Source organism: Miscanthus floridulus, chromosome 4, assembly GCF_019320115.1.
Source record: "Miscanthus floridulus cultivar M001 chromosome 4, ASM1932011v1, whole genome shotgun sequence".
Lineage (NCBI taxonomy): Eukaryota > Viridiplantae > Streptophyta > Magnoliopsida > Poales > Poaceae > Miscanthus > Miscanthus floridulus.
In genome coordinates this window covers 1,262,939-1,279,350 of record NC_089583.1, presented here as the reverse complement: position 1 = coordinate 1,279,350, position 16,412 = coordinate 1,262,939, and the positions used below count along the sequence as shown (strand labels likewise).

The window sequence follows — 16,412 nt, the reverse complement described above, 5'->3', positions numbered from 1 at the left end:
TATTAAATACATAGTAAATTAAATAAAAGGCATAAAATTATTTTGTTAAAAATATGAATTTTATTTTTGTTTATTGCACATAGGAAAAATCGATAACCTAACTTTTTTTATTTTTTGTTAGAATTATAAAACATAATGTAACTAATATTTATTATTTCGTTAATGCAAAAATGTAGTGTTTAATTAAAATTATTAAAATTATTGGTTTTGGACAGGAAATTTGTTTTCACATCATTTTAACGTTAATATTTTAATTTTTCATCACTCAGTATCCTAATTTACCTTTTTGAGAGAGAAATCCCACCAAATCAAACATTGATTTAATTTGAAATATGACATAATAAACATCTGAATTCACAATTATTACATAATATCTCAAACACACACTATATTAAATCACTATATCATCAAGTGGGCACAGCAGTGAACTTCTTCTTTACGTATGTCCCTTGGTTATGATCGCTTCGTAACCATGGAGTGTCCTCATCATTTACCAAGATGCTAGGGTCTTTGTTCACTTTGAAGGGCGGAATTCGGTCATCCTTTTCATATTCTTCTGACATGTCCGACTTGTCCTCAATTCCCACGATGACTCTTTTCCCTGAAAGAACTATGTGGCGCTTTGGCTCTTTGGTTGAGTCATTATCGTTTTTCCCTCTTTTTGGTTTGGTAGACATATCATTGACATAGAACACCTGATTCACATCCTTGGCAAGGACGAATGGTTCGTCTTTGTACCCAATATTACTAAGGTCTACTGTTGTCATTCCATACTCGTTGTCTACTGTTACTCCGCCTCCGGTCACCTTGACCCATTGGCACTTGAACAATGGGATCTTCAAAGTAGGTGCATATTCTAGTTCCCATATTTCATCTATGCGTCCATAATATGTCTGCTTATTCCCATTCGGGTCTGTGGCATCTATGCGGACACCACTGTTTTGGTTGGTACTCCTTTTATCTTGGGCTACTGTGTAGAATATGTTCCCATTTATCTCGTACCCTTTGTATGTGACGATATGCCATGATGGTTGCATAGCCAATAAATACAGTTGCTCATGGATGCTCTCATCACCTTGACATTTTTTTCGCAACCAACCGCCGAAAGTTTCCATGTGCTTATGCGTAATCCAAGCTTCAGTCTTGCCTGGAAACTCGGATCGTAAGAGATCCTTGTGTGTCTCAATATACGGATCTACCAAAGAGGAGTTCTGTAGAACTGTGTAGTGCGCTTTATTGAAATAATCATCATCCGTACCAATATATGTTTTCCTCCCTAGTGTCCCCTTTCCGCTTAGTCTCCCCTCATGTCTCGATTCAGGAACACCAATCGAGTCAAGGTCGGGAATAAAGTCAACACAGAACTCAATGACCTCTTCTGTTCCATAGCCCTTGGCGATGCTTCCTTCTGGGCGAGCACGGTTGTGAACATATTTCTTTAGGACTCCCATGAATCTCTCTAAGGGGAACATGTTGTGTAGGAACACAGGACCGAGAGTGAAAATCTCCTTGACTAGGTGAACTAGGAGGTGTGTCATAATATCAAAGAAGGAAGGAGGGAACACTAACTCAAAGCTGACGAGACATTGAACCACATCATTCTGTAGTTTAGCTAGATCAGTTGGATCAATTGCCTTCTGAGAAATTGCATTGAGGAATGCACATAGCTTTACGGTGGCTAGACGTACATTTGGAGGTAGAATTCCTCTTAATGCAACTGGAAGTAATTGCGTCATGAGAACGTGACAGTCATGGGACTTTAAGTTACAGAATTTCTTCTCTGTCACATTTATAATACCCTTTATATTCGAGGAGAATCCAGATGGTACCTTGATGTTATTTAAGCATTCAAACATGATTTCCTTCTCCTCTTTGCTTAGAGTGTAGCTAGCAGGACGTAAGTAATGGCGTCCATCATCTGTCTTCTCTGGATGCAGGTTGTCTCTTTCTCTCAAACAACGCAGGTCCTGTCGTGCTTCAAATGTGTCCTTAGGCTTTCCATACACACCCATAAAGCCTAGCAGGTTCACACAAAGATTCTTCGTCAGGTGCATCACGTCGATCGAGCTACGGACCTCCAGGACTTGCCAATAGGGTAGGTCCCAAAATATGGACTTTTTCTTCCACATGGGTGCGTGACCGTTAGCGTCTTTCGGAATAGGTTGGCTTCCATGTCCTTTTCCAAAGACGACTTTCACATCATTGACCATATCGAGTACATCCTCACCGGTTCGGTTGCGAGGCTTGGTCAGGTGGTCTGCTTTCCCTTTAAAATGCTTACCTTTCTTTCTTACGGGGTGATTTGCAGGAAGAAATCGACGATGGCCAAGGTACACGACCTTTCGACATTTTTTCAAGAATACACCTCTAATATCACCGAAGCAGTGTGTGCATGCATTATATCCCTTGTTTGACTGTCCTGAAAGATTACTTAGAGCAGGCCAATCATTGATTGTTACGAACAACAATGCTCGCAGATCAAAGTGTTCCTGTTTGTACTCATCCCACACACGTACACCTTCTTTATTCCACAAAATGAGAAGTTCATCAATAAGTGGTCTCAGGTACACATCGATGTCATTGCCAGGTTGCTTCGGGCCTTGGATGAGCACAGGCATCATAATGAACTTCCGCTTCATGCATAACCAAGGAGGAATGTTGTAGATACTTAGAGTAACAGGCCAAGTGCTATGACTACTGTTCTGCTCTCCAAAAGGATTGATACCATCTGTACTTAAAGCAAACCTTAAGTTTCTTGCGTCATTTGCAAACTCCGGGAATTCTCTATCGATTGCTCTCCACTGGGACCCATCAGCAGGGTGTCTCAACATATTGTCTACCTTACGGTCTTCTTTGTGCCATCGTAACAATTTTGCATATTCTTTGTTTCTGAACAGACGTTTCAAGCGTGGTATTATAGGAGCATACCACATAACCTTGGCAGGGATTTTCTTACGTGGACGTTCGCCCTCAACATCACCAGGGTCATCTCGCCTGATCTTATACCGCGACGCATGGCATACCGGGCATGCATCCAATTTCTCGTACTCTTTGCCACGGTATAGGATGCAGTCATTAGGACATGCATGTATCTTCTCTATTTCTAGCCCCATAGGACAGACAACTTGTTTTGCTTCGTAGGTAGTGGCGGGCAATTCATTGTACTTCGGAAGCATCTTCTTTTGGATTTTTAGTAACTCTCCAAATCCCTTGTCAGATACACCATTCTTTGCCTTCCATTGCAGCAATTCTAGTGTGGTTCCCAACTTTTTCTGCCCTGCATCACAAGTTGGGTACAACAATTTCTTGTGATCTTCTAGCATCCGCTCGAACTTGATCTTCTCCTTTTCACTTTCACATTCTCTTTGTGCATCACGAATGACCTGACAAAGATCATCAGCCGGCTCATCTTCTGCGGCTACCTCTTCTTCAGCTTCTCCCATTGCAGTATCATTGAAGCACGCACCATCAGGAATAATATCATTGTCGTCCCATTGTTCTTCTTCATCTTCTTCCATTACAACACCAGTTTCTCCGTGCTTTGTCCAACAAATATAGTTTGGCATGAAACCCGACTTGAACAAGTGTGAATGAAGAGTCCTTGAGCAAGGATATTCCACCGTATTCTTACATATGGCACATGGGCAGCACATGAAACCGTCGCGTTTGTTTGTCTCGGCCGCACGTAATAAAGAATGCACGCCGTCAATGAACTCTTGTGAGCGGCGATCAGCATTATACATCCAATGACGGCTCATCTGCATTACATGACATAAATATCATATTAAAACCTAGATCATAATTAATTATTTATACAACATGCGTGCCACCACAAAAGATACAAATTTATGAAAGCATCGCTACAATGTAGACAATCCCAACTACCACTAAAAGAACTAAAGCTAAAATACATTTCAGGAGCACAAGGATTTCGCGACCAATCTCAACTAAAACAGACAGATCCCCCGATTGTGCAACATCTTTGGGCTTCTTCGACTGGATCACTGCCTCATTAGCCGCCGTATCTGCCTGTTGTGCAAGATATTTTTGCACGAGTTCAACATACTCTTCCTCCCAGTAGAAGCCTGAACATCGTCCACTGCCATCCCACTGAAATTAAAACAAAAAACTAGAACTTTAATCACAACCATCATGAAAATAGGTATAAACTAACCATAATCATTAAATACGATAAAATAACTCACATTGCGATCCGGACACTTGTAGAAGATACGATCCTTGTTGGGACCCTCCTTCTTCACTCGGTACTCCATCACAATCTTCATCTCATCACGACACTTGCCGCATGGAATGAGAGGAAGGCCCGGCCTAAGTCGCTTTGGAAACCCATGAGAGGCCGAGGACCCGGAAGCAGTTGCCATCTACTCTCTATACTCATTTTTTAATACACTATAAATTTCTTCTTTTATAAACAAATAAAATTAACAAACTATAAAATTATCTAGATCTCTAAACAATGATATTTTTAATGGTCATTGTGTTCTCGTCTTTTACTGCGGCAGGTAAGTAATTCATATGATATTTCCGCAAATTAACAGAAGAATGGGAATGTACACACATAACAGACTACTACGACGATATCGGGACGTGTGAATAAATAACCATCCGTACTAGTTGACCTTGCTTACGTGATCATCTCGGCGAGCATTTCTCCACCGGACAGCACCGTACTTGGTCAAGGAAGAGCTCCGATTCTATGAGGAAGGGAACACGGTCTCCCACGACCGTTGTCGCTCTCCCTCGTAGAATCAAAGCTCCTCCTTGATGTCCGTTACCGCTCGACAGAGAACATGCTTGCCGAGCTGAACACGGTCCGCAAGTTCAACTAGTACGGATTTTCTATAATTTTCTAACTATTTTCTAAGTTTTTATTTATATATACTACGTTTAGGTACGGTGATTGACAGACTACTACGACGATATCGGGACATGTGAATAAATAACCATCCGTACTAGTTGACCTTGCTTACGTGATCAGCTCGGCGAGGATTTCTCCACCGGACGGCACCGTACTTGGTCAAGGAAGAGCTCCGATTCTACGAGGAAGGGAACACGGTCTTCCACGACCGTTATCGCTCTCCCTCGTAGAATCAAAGCTCCTCCTTGACGTCCGTTACCGCTCGGCAGAGAACATCCTCGCCGACCTGAACACGGTCCGCAAGTTCAACTAGTAAGGATTTGCTATAATTTTCTAACTATTTTCTAACTTTATATTTATATATACTTTAACCTTCTTTCATGTAAATATGCAAGCTTAAAGTGATTTTGAGCTCAAATTGCTTACAAATGAAAAAAAACCACAATAAAGAACCATAAATATATATAGTGAATAAAATGGTATAAGAAAATGGTAAAAAATGAGAGTATGAGATTGGTAACCTTTACAACTGAAGAATCGACGGAGGAATCGAAGAATGGATGGAGGAACAATGGAGGGAGGGAGGAAGCAAGAACACTACTGCAGTGAGCTTCAAAATGTGCTGAGCTCGGGCTCGGGGAGGAAGGAGGAGACGGCCGATTTATAAAGGGAGAACATTTAGTCCCGGTTGATAGATCCAATCGGGACTAAAGGTAACTTTCCAACCCCGGGCGCAGCCACGGCCCGGGAGTAGACCTTTACTCCCGGTTGGAGCCACCAACCGGGAGTAAAAGTATACCTTTAGTCCCGGTTGGTGGCTCCAACCGGGACTAAAGGTCCCTACCACCTCTGTCTGGCGCAGTAGCCGTTGGGCAGGAACCTTTAGTCCCGGTTGGAGCCACCAACCGGGACTAAAGGTATTTCTAGTCCCGGGGGCAAAAAATTCCGGGACTAGAGCCCATTTTAGCCGAGGATCAAAGGTCTGTTCTCTACTAGTGGGATCAGTTGAACGCAAAGGCACACTGATGAGCGCCGGCCACACGTTGCTGCTAAACTTCAGTGGCATTGTCGGAAACAAAGGAGCATATGGCCCGGCATCTCCTCGCTCACCTCACATGGCCGGGCCTAACCGATAACTGCCCCCTTTTTCCTCCTATCAATATATCATGCAGAGTCTCTCTCTCTCTCTCTCTCTCTCTCTCTCTCTCTCTCTCTCTCTCTCTATCAATATATCATGCAGAGTCTCTCTCTCTCTCTCTCTCTCTCCTCTCTTGGATGTTTATAGTTGGTCTATATCATTGAGAAGCTACTACCTAGCTTTTCTGCCTATATATCATTAGCACTGGTTCACTATCTACTACCCCTATGCTTTTTACATATCGGTATTAGTTTTGTTCTAAATTAAATATTTATATCTTTAATAATCATCATTTAAAAAAAAATTAACTACATAAGATTTATATTTTTTAGATACTCACTATGAGAAATACTTTCATAATATATAGTTCGCATGTTGTTAAACCACATGGCTTTTTTTTTAAATCTGGTGCTCAAAATTATTAATGTTTGACATAGGACAAAACTAATACAACATGTAAAAAATGGGAGGAGTAGCTAGTGGTGGATCTCACACAGGGCAGGTGTTATTTTATCTACAACTATTATAGTTAATGAGTAACGATGGTTTGTTGCTGAAGTTGTCCGTCTTTCTTTGGTTGCATTGGTGGTTTAAATTTTAATGCAAGTAATTTTAATTTTATTATAAGTTATAATTTCTTTATTAGCATTAGCATTGACTAAGCATATAGGAAAGTATCCACAATAACAAAGACGTGCACTACTGAAACATAGTTGATGGTGGATTTAATCGAACTAATTTCATTTTATATAGATAGATGTTCGTGTATTTTTTTATAAAAAATGCTCAAGAAAAGGCCTTGCGTTGCATTGATCGTGCAGTGGTCACACGAAATCGCTTTAACGTTAGCGCCGGCCGCTGTCCTACACACGTTGCAATGATGATGATCGTCTGCACCAGTAGAGAAATGACTTTTAATCCACTTCGAAATTTGGTTTTACTCTCGGTATTTTTCGTGCCCGGGACTAGAGAAACCTTTAGTCCCGGTTGGTAGCTCCAACCGGGACTAAAGGTCTCTGCCCAACGGCTACCGAGGCGTGTCAGAGGCATGTCAGTGCGAGAATCTTTAGTCCCTGTTTGAGACATGAACCCGGACTAAAAGTGTGACTTTTAGTCCCGATTTGAGACACGAACCTGGACTAAAGGTACCTTTAGTCCTGGCTTATGTCTCAAACCCGGACTAAAGGTGTCTCCAAACTAAATTTAAAAGAAAAGTATATCTTATCTAAGTTAGATATGTGGTGGTAGGTGAGATAGTGCAAGAGCTGAAGTGGGAAGTCGTAGGTTTGAATAAGGGGATTGAGAACCGGGACTAAAGCTTGTTTCTGTACTAGTGCTGATCGAGTGTCAATCAAGCTAGCATTGTTCCAGGTGATGCTCAATCTACTGACTGCGCGAAATGATGCATCCATGATCATGACTACATGAGTCCATGACAATATGACATGTATAGTTCTTGCAAGAAAACATCTTACTCGATCAAGTAAGTGCGAACGGTACCAGATGGTTACTCCATCGATCACCAGGTGTTTGAATAGTTACTGCACACGCGACACGCCCACCTTTAGCCTTTAGGTTATCTCTGTCTCAAAAAAAAGTGTAGTTCTCTTTTTTCGAATGAGTTAAAAAAACTAATTATAATTAAATCTAAAAAAGACTAACATTTAGGTACTGTAAAATTAATGATGTAATTTATTTTTACAATAGTCTACTTATAGACATACTATGTAAGTTTTGATACCATGTGAATCTCAGTCGATTTAGGTCATGTCCGGCTGATGGTTTCTGCAGCTGATAAATCGGTCGATGATGTTTTGTTGTTTGAAAAAAACACGGTACCTGATAAGTTAAGTGAAAGCTAAGTTGGGCTGATAAGTTGAGGCGAAAGCGTTGACCTACTGCCGTCCATGCTACTCCCTCCGTCAAAAAAAAAAAATCAGTCAGTGCCGGGGACTCACAGCCCGATCAGCTAGGGCTAGCTGGCTGGACGGGCTAACCAGCCCCCTCATATAGATACTATTCATATAAATCAGCCAACAATACTTCTCTCACATAAACAAACCAACAACCATACGAATCACCCAACCCAACTTGCTATTGGGTAGGCAGTCAGCACGCAATCCAACATCGATGGCAAAAGACCCGTATACCCCTACTCGCTCCGTCCCCATCTCGATTTATCTCTCCTGTGTTTCTCGTCGTCCACGTCCAGATCCGGAGTTGGCGGCCTCCACCTCGCCGCGTCCAGGCCAGGCCGACCCCCACATCCAGGCGAGCAGCAGCACACCTCCGCCGAGGGGCCCGCCTGCCCTTCGCCGGAGGTGGAGCAGAGGATCAAGGGGACGGCTCCCCGCGGCGTGCGGATCGGCGACGGCGTGCTGCTGCGCGGGATCCTCGCCCGTCCTTGACCTCGCCGGCAGCCGCGGGATCCTCGTCTGTCCTTGACCTCGCCGGCAGCCTCGCCTTGGGTGTCGCTCCACCTCCTGCCTGCCTCACCCACGCGCGCGACGAGAAGAGAAGAGGGGGGCTGCCGGCAGAAGAGGAGGAAGGCCGCGGCCACGAGCCTCGCCGGCGGCGACCCGCTCTGCTCCTGCCTCGACGCCGGCGGGGCCGGATGCGGTGGGTGGCGACGGTGGATGCGGCTCCCTTGCGACCATGGCGGTGAGAGAGAGAGAGAGAGAGGGAACGGAAGGAAAGGTGGGAGAGAGAAGAGAAAGGTGTAGGCCTGGTGTGCGTGGGGACCACCTATATAGGCTAAAACCACACTTCTTGTGGGACAGATTTTGAAAGCAACGCCAGATGAATAAAGCGGCTGCCTGGCTGGACTGCCCTCCAAATTCAGATCAGCACTCAGAGGTCACCGACTCAGCTCGTCGTCACTCTGCTGCACCCTTCACTACTGTCCGTCGGTTCACTGATAGATAGCTCAGCTCCTCTCTTCTTCCTCCAGCTAGCTGCAAGCTCATCCGGCCGGGCCACCTCGCTCCCTCCCATCCGTCCCAACTCCCCAAGTCCCAACCAACCAACCAAAGCCAGTAAGATCAGAGGAATGGCGATGCGGCTGGCGCTAGCCATGCTGCTGGTGGCGGCGGCGGCGTCGCAGCTGCCGTCGGCGGCGGTGGCGGCCAACTACACGGTGGGCGACGAGAAGGGGTGGAACCCGGACGTGGACTACACGGCCTGGGTGAAGAAGCACAAGCCCTTCTACAAGGGAGACTGGCTCAGTAAGCTGCTGCTGCTTCTTCTTCTTGGTCGCTGTTGTGTCCATGGATGCTTGCATCCATGGTCACGTATATCCAGCAAGCATTGCTGACCACCATGATGCATCGTCTGGTTGCAGTCTTCGAGTACCAGAACGGGCGGTCGGACGTGGTGCAGGTGGACGAGGTCGGGTACGACAACTGCGACAAGGCGAACGCGCTGAGCAGCTACAGCAAGGGCCACACCTACGCCTTCCAGCTCAAGGAGGCCAAGGACTACTACTTCATCTGCAGCTACGGCTACTGCTACAACGGCATGAAAGTCCACGTCACAGCCAAGTCGTCCGGCTCTTCCTCCTCCGGTGACGATTCCTCCTCCTCTGATGACTCCTCCTCCGGTGACTCGCCCTCGCCGCCCGCCAAGAAGTCCAAGGCCAAGTCCAGCGACGCGCCGCCGCCGTCGCTCCTCGCCGCCACGCCCATTGCCACCGCCGCCGCCGCCGCTCTTCTCCTCAACAGGATGCTCTGATCTGATCTGAGTAGTCCCATCAGTCGGTTTAGGCTCCGGATCTTCTGTGCTGATGAGTTGTGGTGCTACACCTACACTACAGTTTTCTTCTTCTTTATTAGTTTTTTTTTATTTTTCCTTGAGATCGATGATCTCTACTACTAGTAGTAGTTTTTTCCTGCTTCTTGATCTTGAATTGATTGCGTGATTATTGGTTGGTTCTTGCTTCCATTTTACTTTCTCTCCCTCTGTCTCCTTTTTCTTGCTTCTGCAGTCCAGTTTGTTGATGCAGTTTCCAGACAAGATTAGTATAATGTCAAGTGTGAATGAAGAGCTCTATTTATTTATTATCTACTAGTAGTAGACCATAAATTAGACTGCTACACACTGTTCTTATTTATTTATTTACTTGTTGAGTAAAAACTACTCTACTCTCTCCGCTTTGTTTGGTTTATTATTTCATTTTATTAGCCTCATGACAAGGGCATTGATGAGCTGAGATGCATCCATGGACAGTCCAGCAGATGCATCCAGTCAACATGTATGCAATGGCAGCCATGTGCCTCCTGCAATTTTTTTTGTCCGTACTCTCCCGCCTCTAAATAACTGTTATTTTTACTTCTCGATAAATAGCTTTGACTAAATATACATATAAAATATTAATATTTATGATATAAATTAATATCATTAGATACATTGTTGAATCTATTTTTATAATAAATTTAGTTAGAGATATAAATATTACACGTGTTTTTTACGGATCTAGTCAAACTTACAAAACGACAGTCACTTATTGTATACCTGCTGCTGCTTTGTTTACAGTTGAGCAGCTGCGCTTTGCCTCACTCCTACTACTCCACTGACGAGCGATGACCCTTTGCTTTGCTGCCTCGTCAGCACACCACGTGCTGATGTGCACCGACACCCGCCACGTACGGTTCCAGCACCATCTTGTCGCTACTCCAACGATTCACTTCGGCCTCTCTGGAATGCAGGAATTTTATAGGAATTATACAGTAATTTCACAGGAATCAGTTCAATTTCACAGAAAAAACACAGGAATGAGAAAAAAAAATCCCGCATTCCAAACAGGCCGTCGTTCCAATAAAATTTAAGTGATTTTACCTCCCCTCTGGCTATTCAGATTGAGCATCACGTTGCCACATTTTCTTTTGATTCTGCCTCCTCCAGCCGTGCTGCCATGCACAGGAGTTGTAAAATATCATTAGTCGGTTCAATTTTACAAGTGTAAATGAACTATGTGAACTGTTCGGGTGTATAATACATACTAAGTTACTTTTTTGTTAAGACGACTTAGTAAGCAGTTGTATTAAAAAATATATATTGTGGCAACTAACTACCAATACCTCATGAATTTGTTTATTGGGTCCTGCTTAAAGATGGCAACGGGTACAAAATACCCGCATGCCCGCGGGCAATCGACCCGTTGGGCAAGGATACGGGTGCGTGAGTCTGCCCGCGGGCACGGATACGGGTACGTCCCTAAACCCGACGGATATTAGCTGATGGGCAAGAAAATGTTCTACCCGCACCCGCATACCCGCCACACCCGCTCCACAACCTTATCCCTTTGAGGTGGCGTTTGGCTGCAGAGAGAGCGCAAGCTTTTTTAAATAAAATAAAACAAAGAGCTAGGGAGCCACACACACGCGTAGGGAGCCAGGAGCCGTCAGGAGCAATCCTCACACCGGCTGCCCACTCGCCCATTCGGCCTTATCCCAAATTCCCAATTTTCAGTCTTCACAGTCTCACACACACACGCGCAAGGAGCCAGGGAGCCAGAACCAGCACGTGGAAGGGGACCCGGTGGCCGGCGACGAGATCTGGCGGGCACACGGGCATGCCCGCGGGCAAGGCATGCCCGCGGATAGCGGGCGTGGGCACAGGATGACACCCGTGGCGGGTGACGGGCGCGGGCGCGGGCACGAAATTTTCGTCGCGGGCGCGGGCACACGACACTGGTATCCGCGGGCATTTTGCCCGTTGCCATCTTTAGTCCTGCTAGGTGGTAGTCTTTTAGATGTTGATGTGGACGTATGTTTTGTTAAGCTGTCGATGTGTCTGTTGGTTTTGGTTATGTTTAGGAACGCAGAAATTTGATTACGACAAGGCGTGCCAACTGCAAAAGCTAGCTTTCCTAATTACTAGTTCGTCCTTCGAAAAAAAAGCCCTACTAGTTTGTCGTGAGTAGAAAATACAACTTACGCAAATAAAAAGAACGAGCTGTAGTTCATGTTCATGTTCATGTTAGGACAAAAGAGAGTGACCTGCCGACAAAAACAAGATGGGCTTTTTCTTTTGCGGCTCACTAAGAGGCCCAGGATGACTATTTATTTGGAAGCTGCGGGCCTAGCCCAGCGCACTGGAACACTTTTTAACACAGGAACCGGGTATCTAATCTAATCCAAACTAAACATGCCTACATCACAAAGGGCACCTTTTTTCTTTGGCTGTAAAAAGAACGCCTAGATTGAGTATCACAATTCATACTTCTCACCACACAAAGCAAAGTTACTGCCATCAACAACAAAACCCAATTATCACAACCCATTCATACAGCTGCTCCGCTGCAGTTTGTTGTTCCTCGTTCACAGCTGATGACCTAATTAAGATCGAGTCACAGAAGTGTAACAGGATGAGAAGAAGGTTAGACAAATCTCCTGCTATGCCTACTCTTAACCGAGTCACGTCAACCAGCCACACGGCAGATTGGCAGAGTATGTTGGTCCACAGTGAACTACTCACCAGTCTTGCCGAGCATCCGCTAGTGTTGCCAAGCACCCACTAGCCGTGCCGACCATGAACAAGCGTTGTCCGTCCCCACGCACTATGGCTAGAGCTAGAAGAAGAGGGAGAACAAAGTATACACACACAGTATAAGACACCAGCGTTGGCCAAAGCCCTGTCTGGGAGATGACAAATCTGAACTCTCTTTACCGAGTTGCCGTGGTAGTCTATTTATATAACTCTATCCATCTAGTCCTAGTACAACGCACATGCTGCAACAGTAACAAGATAACACAGCAGGGCTGACTCTGCGCGCGGCCTCTGCATGTGGCTACAGTGCTGCAGATGAGCCGTACGACGCCTGCACCTGCAGCGGCTACAGTATCACAGCAGGGAGCCTTTTCGGCGCCGCCTTCCCTTGCTGTGTTCACACAAGGTAGCAGTAAATTATCTAATAATCTTTCTCTAATCCTACTGCTAACCCTTGTACCCCTCCATGCCGATCATCTTCTTTAGCTCCGTGAGTCAAAAATGTCCGAGCAGCTGGGTGAGGACATCGGCGAGTTGCCGACCAGTTTCGACGAACTCGATGACGATCTATCCTCCATCGACACAGTCCCTGAGGAAGTAGAACTTCACGTCGATGTCTTTGCTCTGGTCATGCAGAATCGGATTCTTCGCGAGGGCGATGGCGGGCTGGTTGTCCACCATCAGTGCTGGTGGGTGAGCTTCCACGCCAGTCAGCTCGCTCAGTAGCAGGCGTAGCCACACAACTTGGCATGCCGCTACGTACTCTGCCTTGTACATAGATAGCGCCACCACCTTTTGTTTCAGCGACAGCCATAAAATTGGAGCCGACCCGAGGAAGACGAGCACGCTAGAGGTGCTCCGTCGTCCATCGATGTCCCCCGCCATGTCTGCATCGCTGAACATAGTGAGCTGCAGCCTACTCCCGCTGGTCTTTGGGAAGATGATCCCATGATCCACCGTCCCCTTGACGTAGCGCAATAGCCGCTTCACCACAGCCCAGTGATCCTCTCTGGGATCCTCCATGAAGCGACTGACGTAGCCCACGGTGAACACAATGTCCGGCCTCGTGTGGACTAGGTAGCGCAGACCACCGACGATGCTCCGGTAGAGTGTTGCATCCACCTTCACCACGGTGCTAGCCTTCATCAGCTTCAGCCGCTCCTCCATCGGAGTCACGCATGGCTTGCACTCAGCCATGCCACTCCGCTCCAATAGCTTGGAGGCATACACGCTCTGACCGAGCGTGAGTTCCTCCTTCCCATATCTCACCTCGATGTCGAGGTAGTAGGAGAGTGCACCGAGATCGCTCATTCGAAAACAAGCCACCATCTCGTGCTTGAAGCTGTTGATATCCTCCATGCTCGCGTCGGTGGCGATTAAGTCATCCACATACACACCAACAACGAGCTCCTCCTTCCCCTATCGCCGAGTGTAGAGCATGTGCTCGGTTGCGCACCGTTGAAACCCAAGCTCGCCCAGCGTGGCGTGAAGCTTGGTGTTCCATGCTCATGGGGCCTGCTGTAGCCCGTAGAGTGCCTTATCCAGTCGGAGCACCCTATGCTCCTCTCCCTTGATGGCGAAACCTGGAGGTTGTCTAACGAAGACCGTCTCCGCCAGCTCACCATTGAGGAAGGCCGATTTAACGTCCAAGTGATGGACACGCCAGTCCTTTGCTCCTGCCAAGGCTAGTAGCAAATGGACCGACTCCATGCACGCTACTGGCACAAAGACCTCCTCGAAGTCTATGCCCTTGGGCTGAACAAAGCCTCGGGCGATGAGACGCGCCTTGTGCTTGACAATGGCGCCGAGCTCATCCCGTTTGACCTTGTACACACCACTTTAGGCTGATCGGACGGCATCCTGGAGGTAGATCGATGAGCTGCCAAGTCTCGTTTTCCTCAATCGCCTTCATCTCCTCTAGCATCGCACATCGCTAGTTTCCATCGTGCTTAGCTAGCGTGAATGTGGGTGGTTCCTCAGCACTGATGAGTAGCAGCTCTGCGTCATTGAGCAGCCGACCAGCCAGGCCTGAGGGCCCTGTGCCGCCGACGATGTCATCCAGCCTACAGAACCACACCTCCTCACCTTCGTGGAAGGCATCCACAAACTTAGTGATGTCACTTGGAGGTGAGGCGAACTCGATCGGTGTCGATGGAGTTCCCTGTTTCGTCGGAGTACTCGGCATAGCACCTTGAGTGCTCGGCACCCTGGTTGCAGTGCTCGGCACTACTTCTGGACAGCTCGTCATAACTCCTACAGTGTTCGGCACGACTGTAGGAGTGCTCAACCTCAGTCTTGGAGTGGTTGGCACCACTGCAAGACGTCTTGGCTCCACCATGGGAGTGCTCGGCACCCGTCCTAGAGTGGTCGCCACCACTGCAGAACCTCCTGGTGCCACTCCTGGTGTGCTCGGCATCCCTCTAGGAGTGCTCGGCACTCTTCCCTAAGTGCTCGACATCCCTCCTAAAGTGCTCGGCACTACCCTAGGAGTGCTCGGCACCTCTTCCCTAGCGTCTCCACCACCATGGATGACTAGGTGCTCGATGACGAAAGTGATGGTGAAGCTGCCAGCTTCCCCCGTGCTCGGACTGGTCCAGTCCCAAGCCACCTTCTCATCGAACACGACGTCGCGCGAGACAAGCACCTTGTCTCCACGTGGGTCGTAGAGCCAGTATGCCTTGGTACCCTCCGCGTAGCCCAGGAACACCATCGGTGTGCTCCTGTCCTCCAGCTTAGTGAGGTTCGACTTTGTCTTCCTGACATGGCCAATGCAACCGAATGTTTGAAGGAAGGACATGCTCGGCTTGCACCCATACCAAGCTTCGAACGACGTCTTGCCCATCAGGGCCTTGGTTGGAGAGCGGTTGAGGATAAACACCACCGTGGTCACCGCCTCTCCCTAGAACCTTGCTGGCATGCCTTTGGCCTTCATCATGGATCGAGCCATGCCGACCACCGTCTGGTTCTGCCTCTCCACCATGCCATTCTGTTGTGGTGAGTATGGCGCGGTGTGTTGTCGCCCCACACCCTGATCCACGTAGTACGCAGTGAACTCCACCGAAGTGAATTCGCCACCATGATCAGTCCTCAGCACGTGGAGCTTCTTGCCACTCTCGGCCTTCACGCGCATCTTGAACTTCTTGATCGCCGCCGCCACTTTGTCCTTGCTCGTCAGGAGTTGCAGCCACATGTAGCGACTGCAATCATCCATGAGCAGGACAAAGTACCACCGACCACCGTTTGTAGCAGGCATGATCGGCCCACAAAGGTCATTGTGGATGAGCTCGAGAGAGTCCTTCGCGTGATACTTGGCCGCCTTTGGGAATGGTAGACTCCTCTACTTCCCGTCTAGGCAGCTGTCACACAGCTCGCCTCCGTGCTTGATGTGGGGTAGCCCTTAGACCATCTTTTCTAGCCAACCAAGCATATCGAAACTAAGATGTCTGAACCTAGAATGCCACATCCACGGTTCCTCAGAGTGCCTTGTCGCCAGGCACACTGACTGCTCTACCTTCAGGTCGAGCAGGTACAACCGGTTCAAGGACCTCTTCACCTTGGCGAGAAGTCGCTGCTCCCGATCCCTCATCCTAAGGACTCCGTCCTTGATCAGTACCTCGCTACCGTGCTCATCTAGCTGACCAATGCTGATGATGCTGGAACGCAGCTGTGGGATGTAATATACATCCGTTAGCGCGCGATGCTCCCCGTTCTGGCACCTAAAGATGATGGTGTCGTGCCCTTGGATTGCCACCCTTGAACCATCACCAAACTTCACCGTACCGGTAACATTGTCGTCGAGCTCGGAGAAGGATGCCTTGGAGCCCATCATGTGGTTGCTGGCACCAAAGTCTAGATACCACCATTGCTCCTGGTCGGCGCCCACACGTCCGAGGTGGACTTGGGCACGTG

At 47.4% G+C, this 16,412-nt stretch overlaps 2 protein-coding genes across 2 annotated transcripts; one reads left to right on the top strand and one right to left on the bottom strand.

The window, feature by feature from the left end:
- Positions 1-8,110: 8,110 nt before the first annotated feature.
- LOC136550751 (early nodulin-like protein 19) lies at positions 8,111-10,085 on the top strand. The gene is made up of 3 exons (XM_066542349.1): positions 8,111-8,873; positions 8,968-9,241; positions 9,358-10,085. The coding sequence occupies exons 1-3, from the start codon at positions 8,817-8,819 to the stop codon at positions 9,744-9,746; spliced, it is 720 nt and encodes a 239-aa protein (XP_066398446.1). The 5' UTR covers positions 8,111-8,816; the 3' UTR covers positions 9,747-10,085.
- Positions 10,086-13,070: 2,985 nt separating this feature from the next.
- On the bottom strand, positions 13,071-13,670 carry LOC136550687 (uncharacterized mitochondrial protein AtMg00810-like). Its single transcript, XM_066542295.1, has 2 exons — positions 13,424-13,670; positions 13,071-13,189 (listed from the first exon to the last, which is right to left on the bottom strand). Exons 1-2 carry the CDS (start codon positions 13,668-13,670, stop codon positions 13,071-13,073), a joined length of 366 nt encoding a protein of 121 aa, XP_066398392.1.
- Between the last annotated feature and the right edge of the window lie 2,742 nt (positions 13,671-16,412).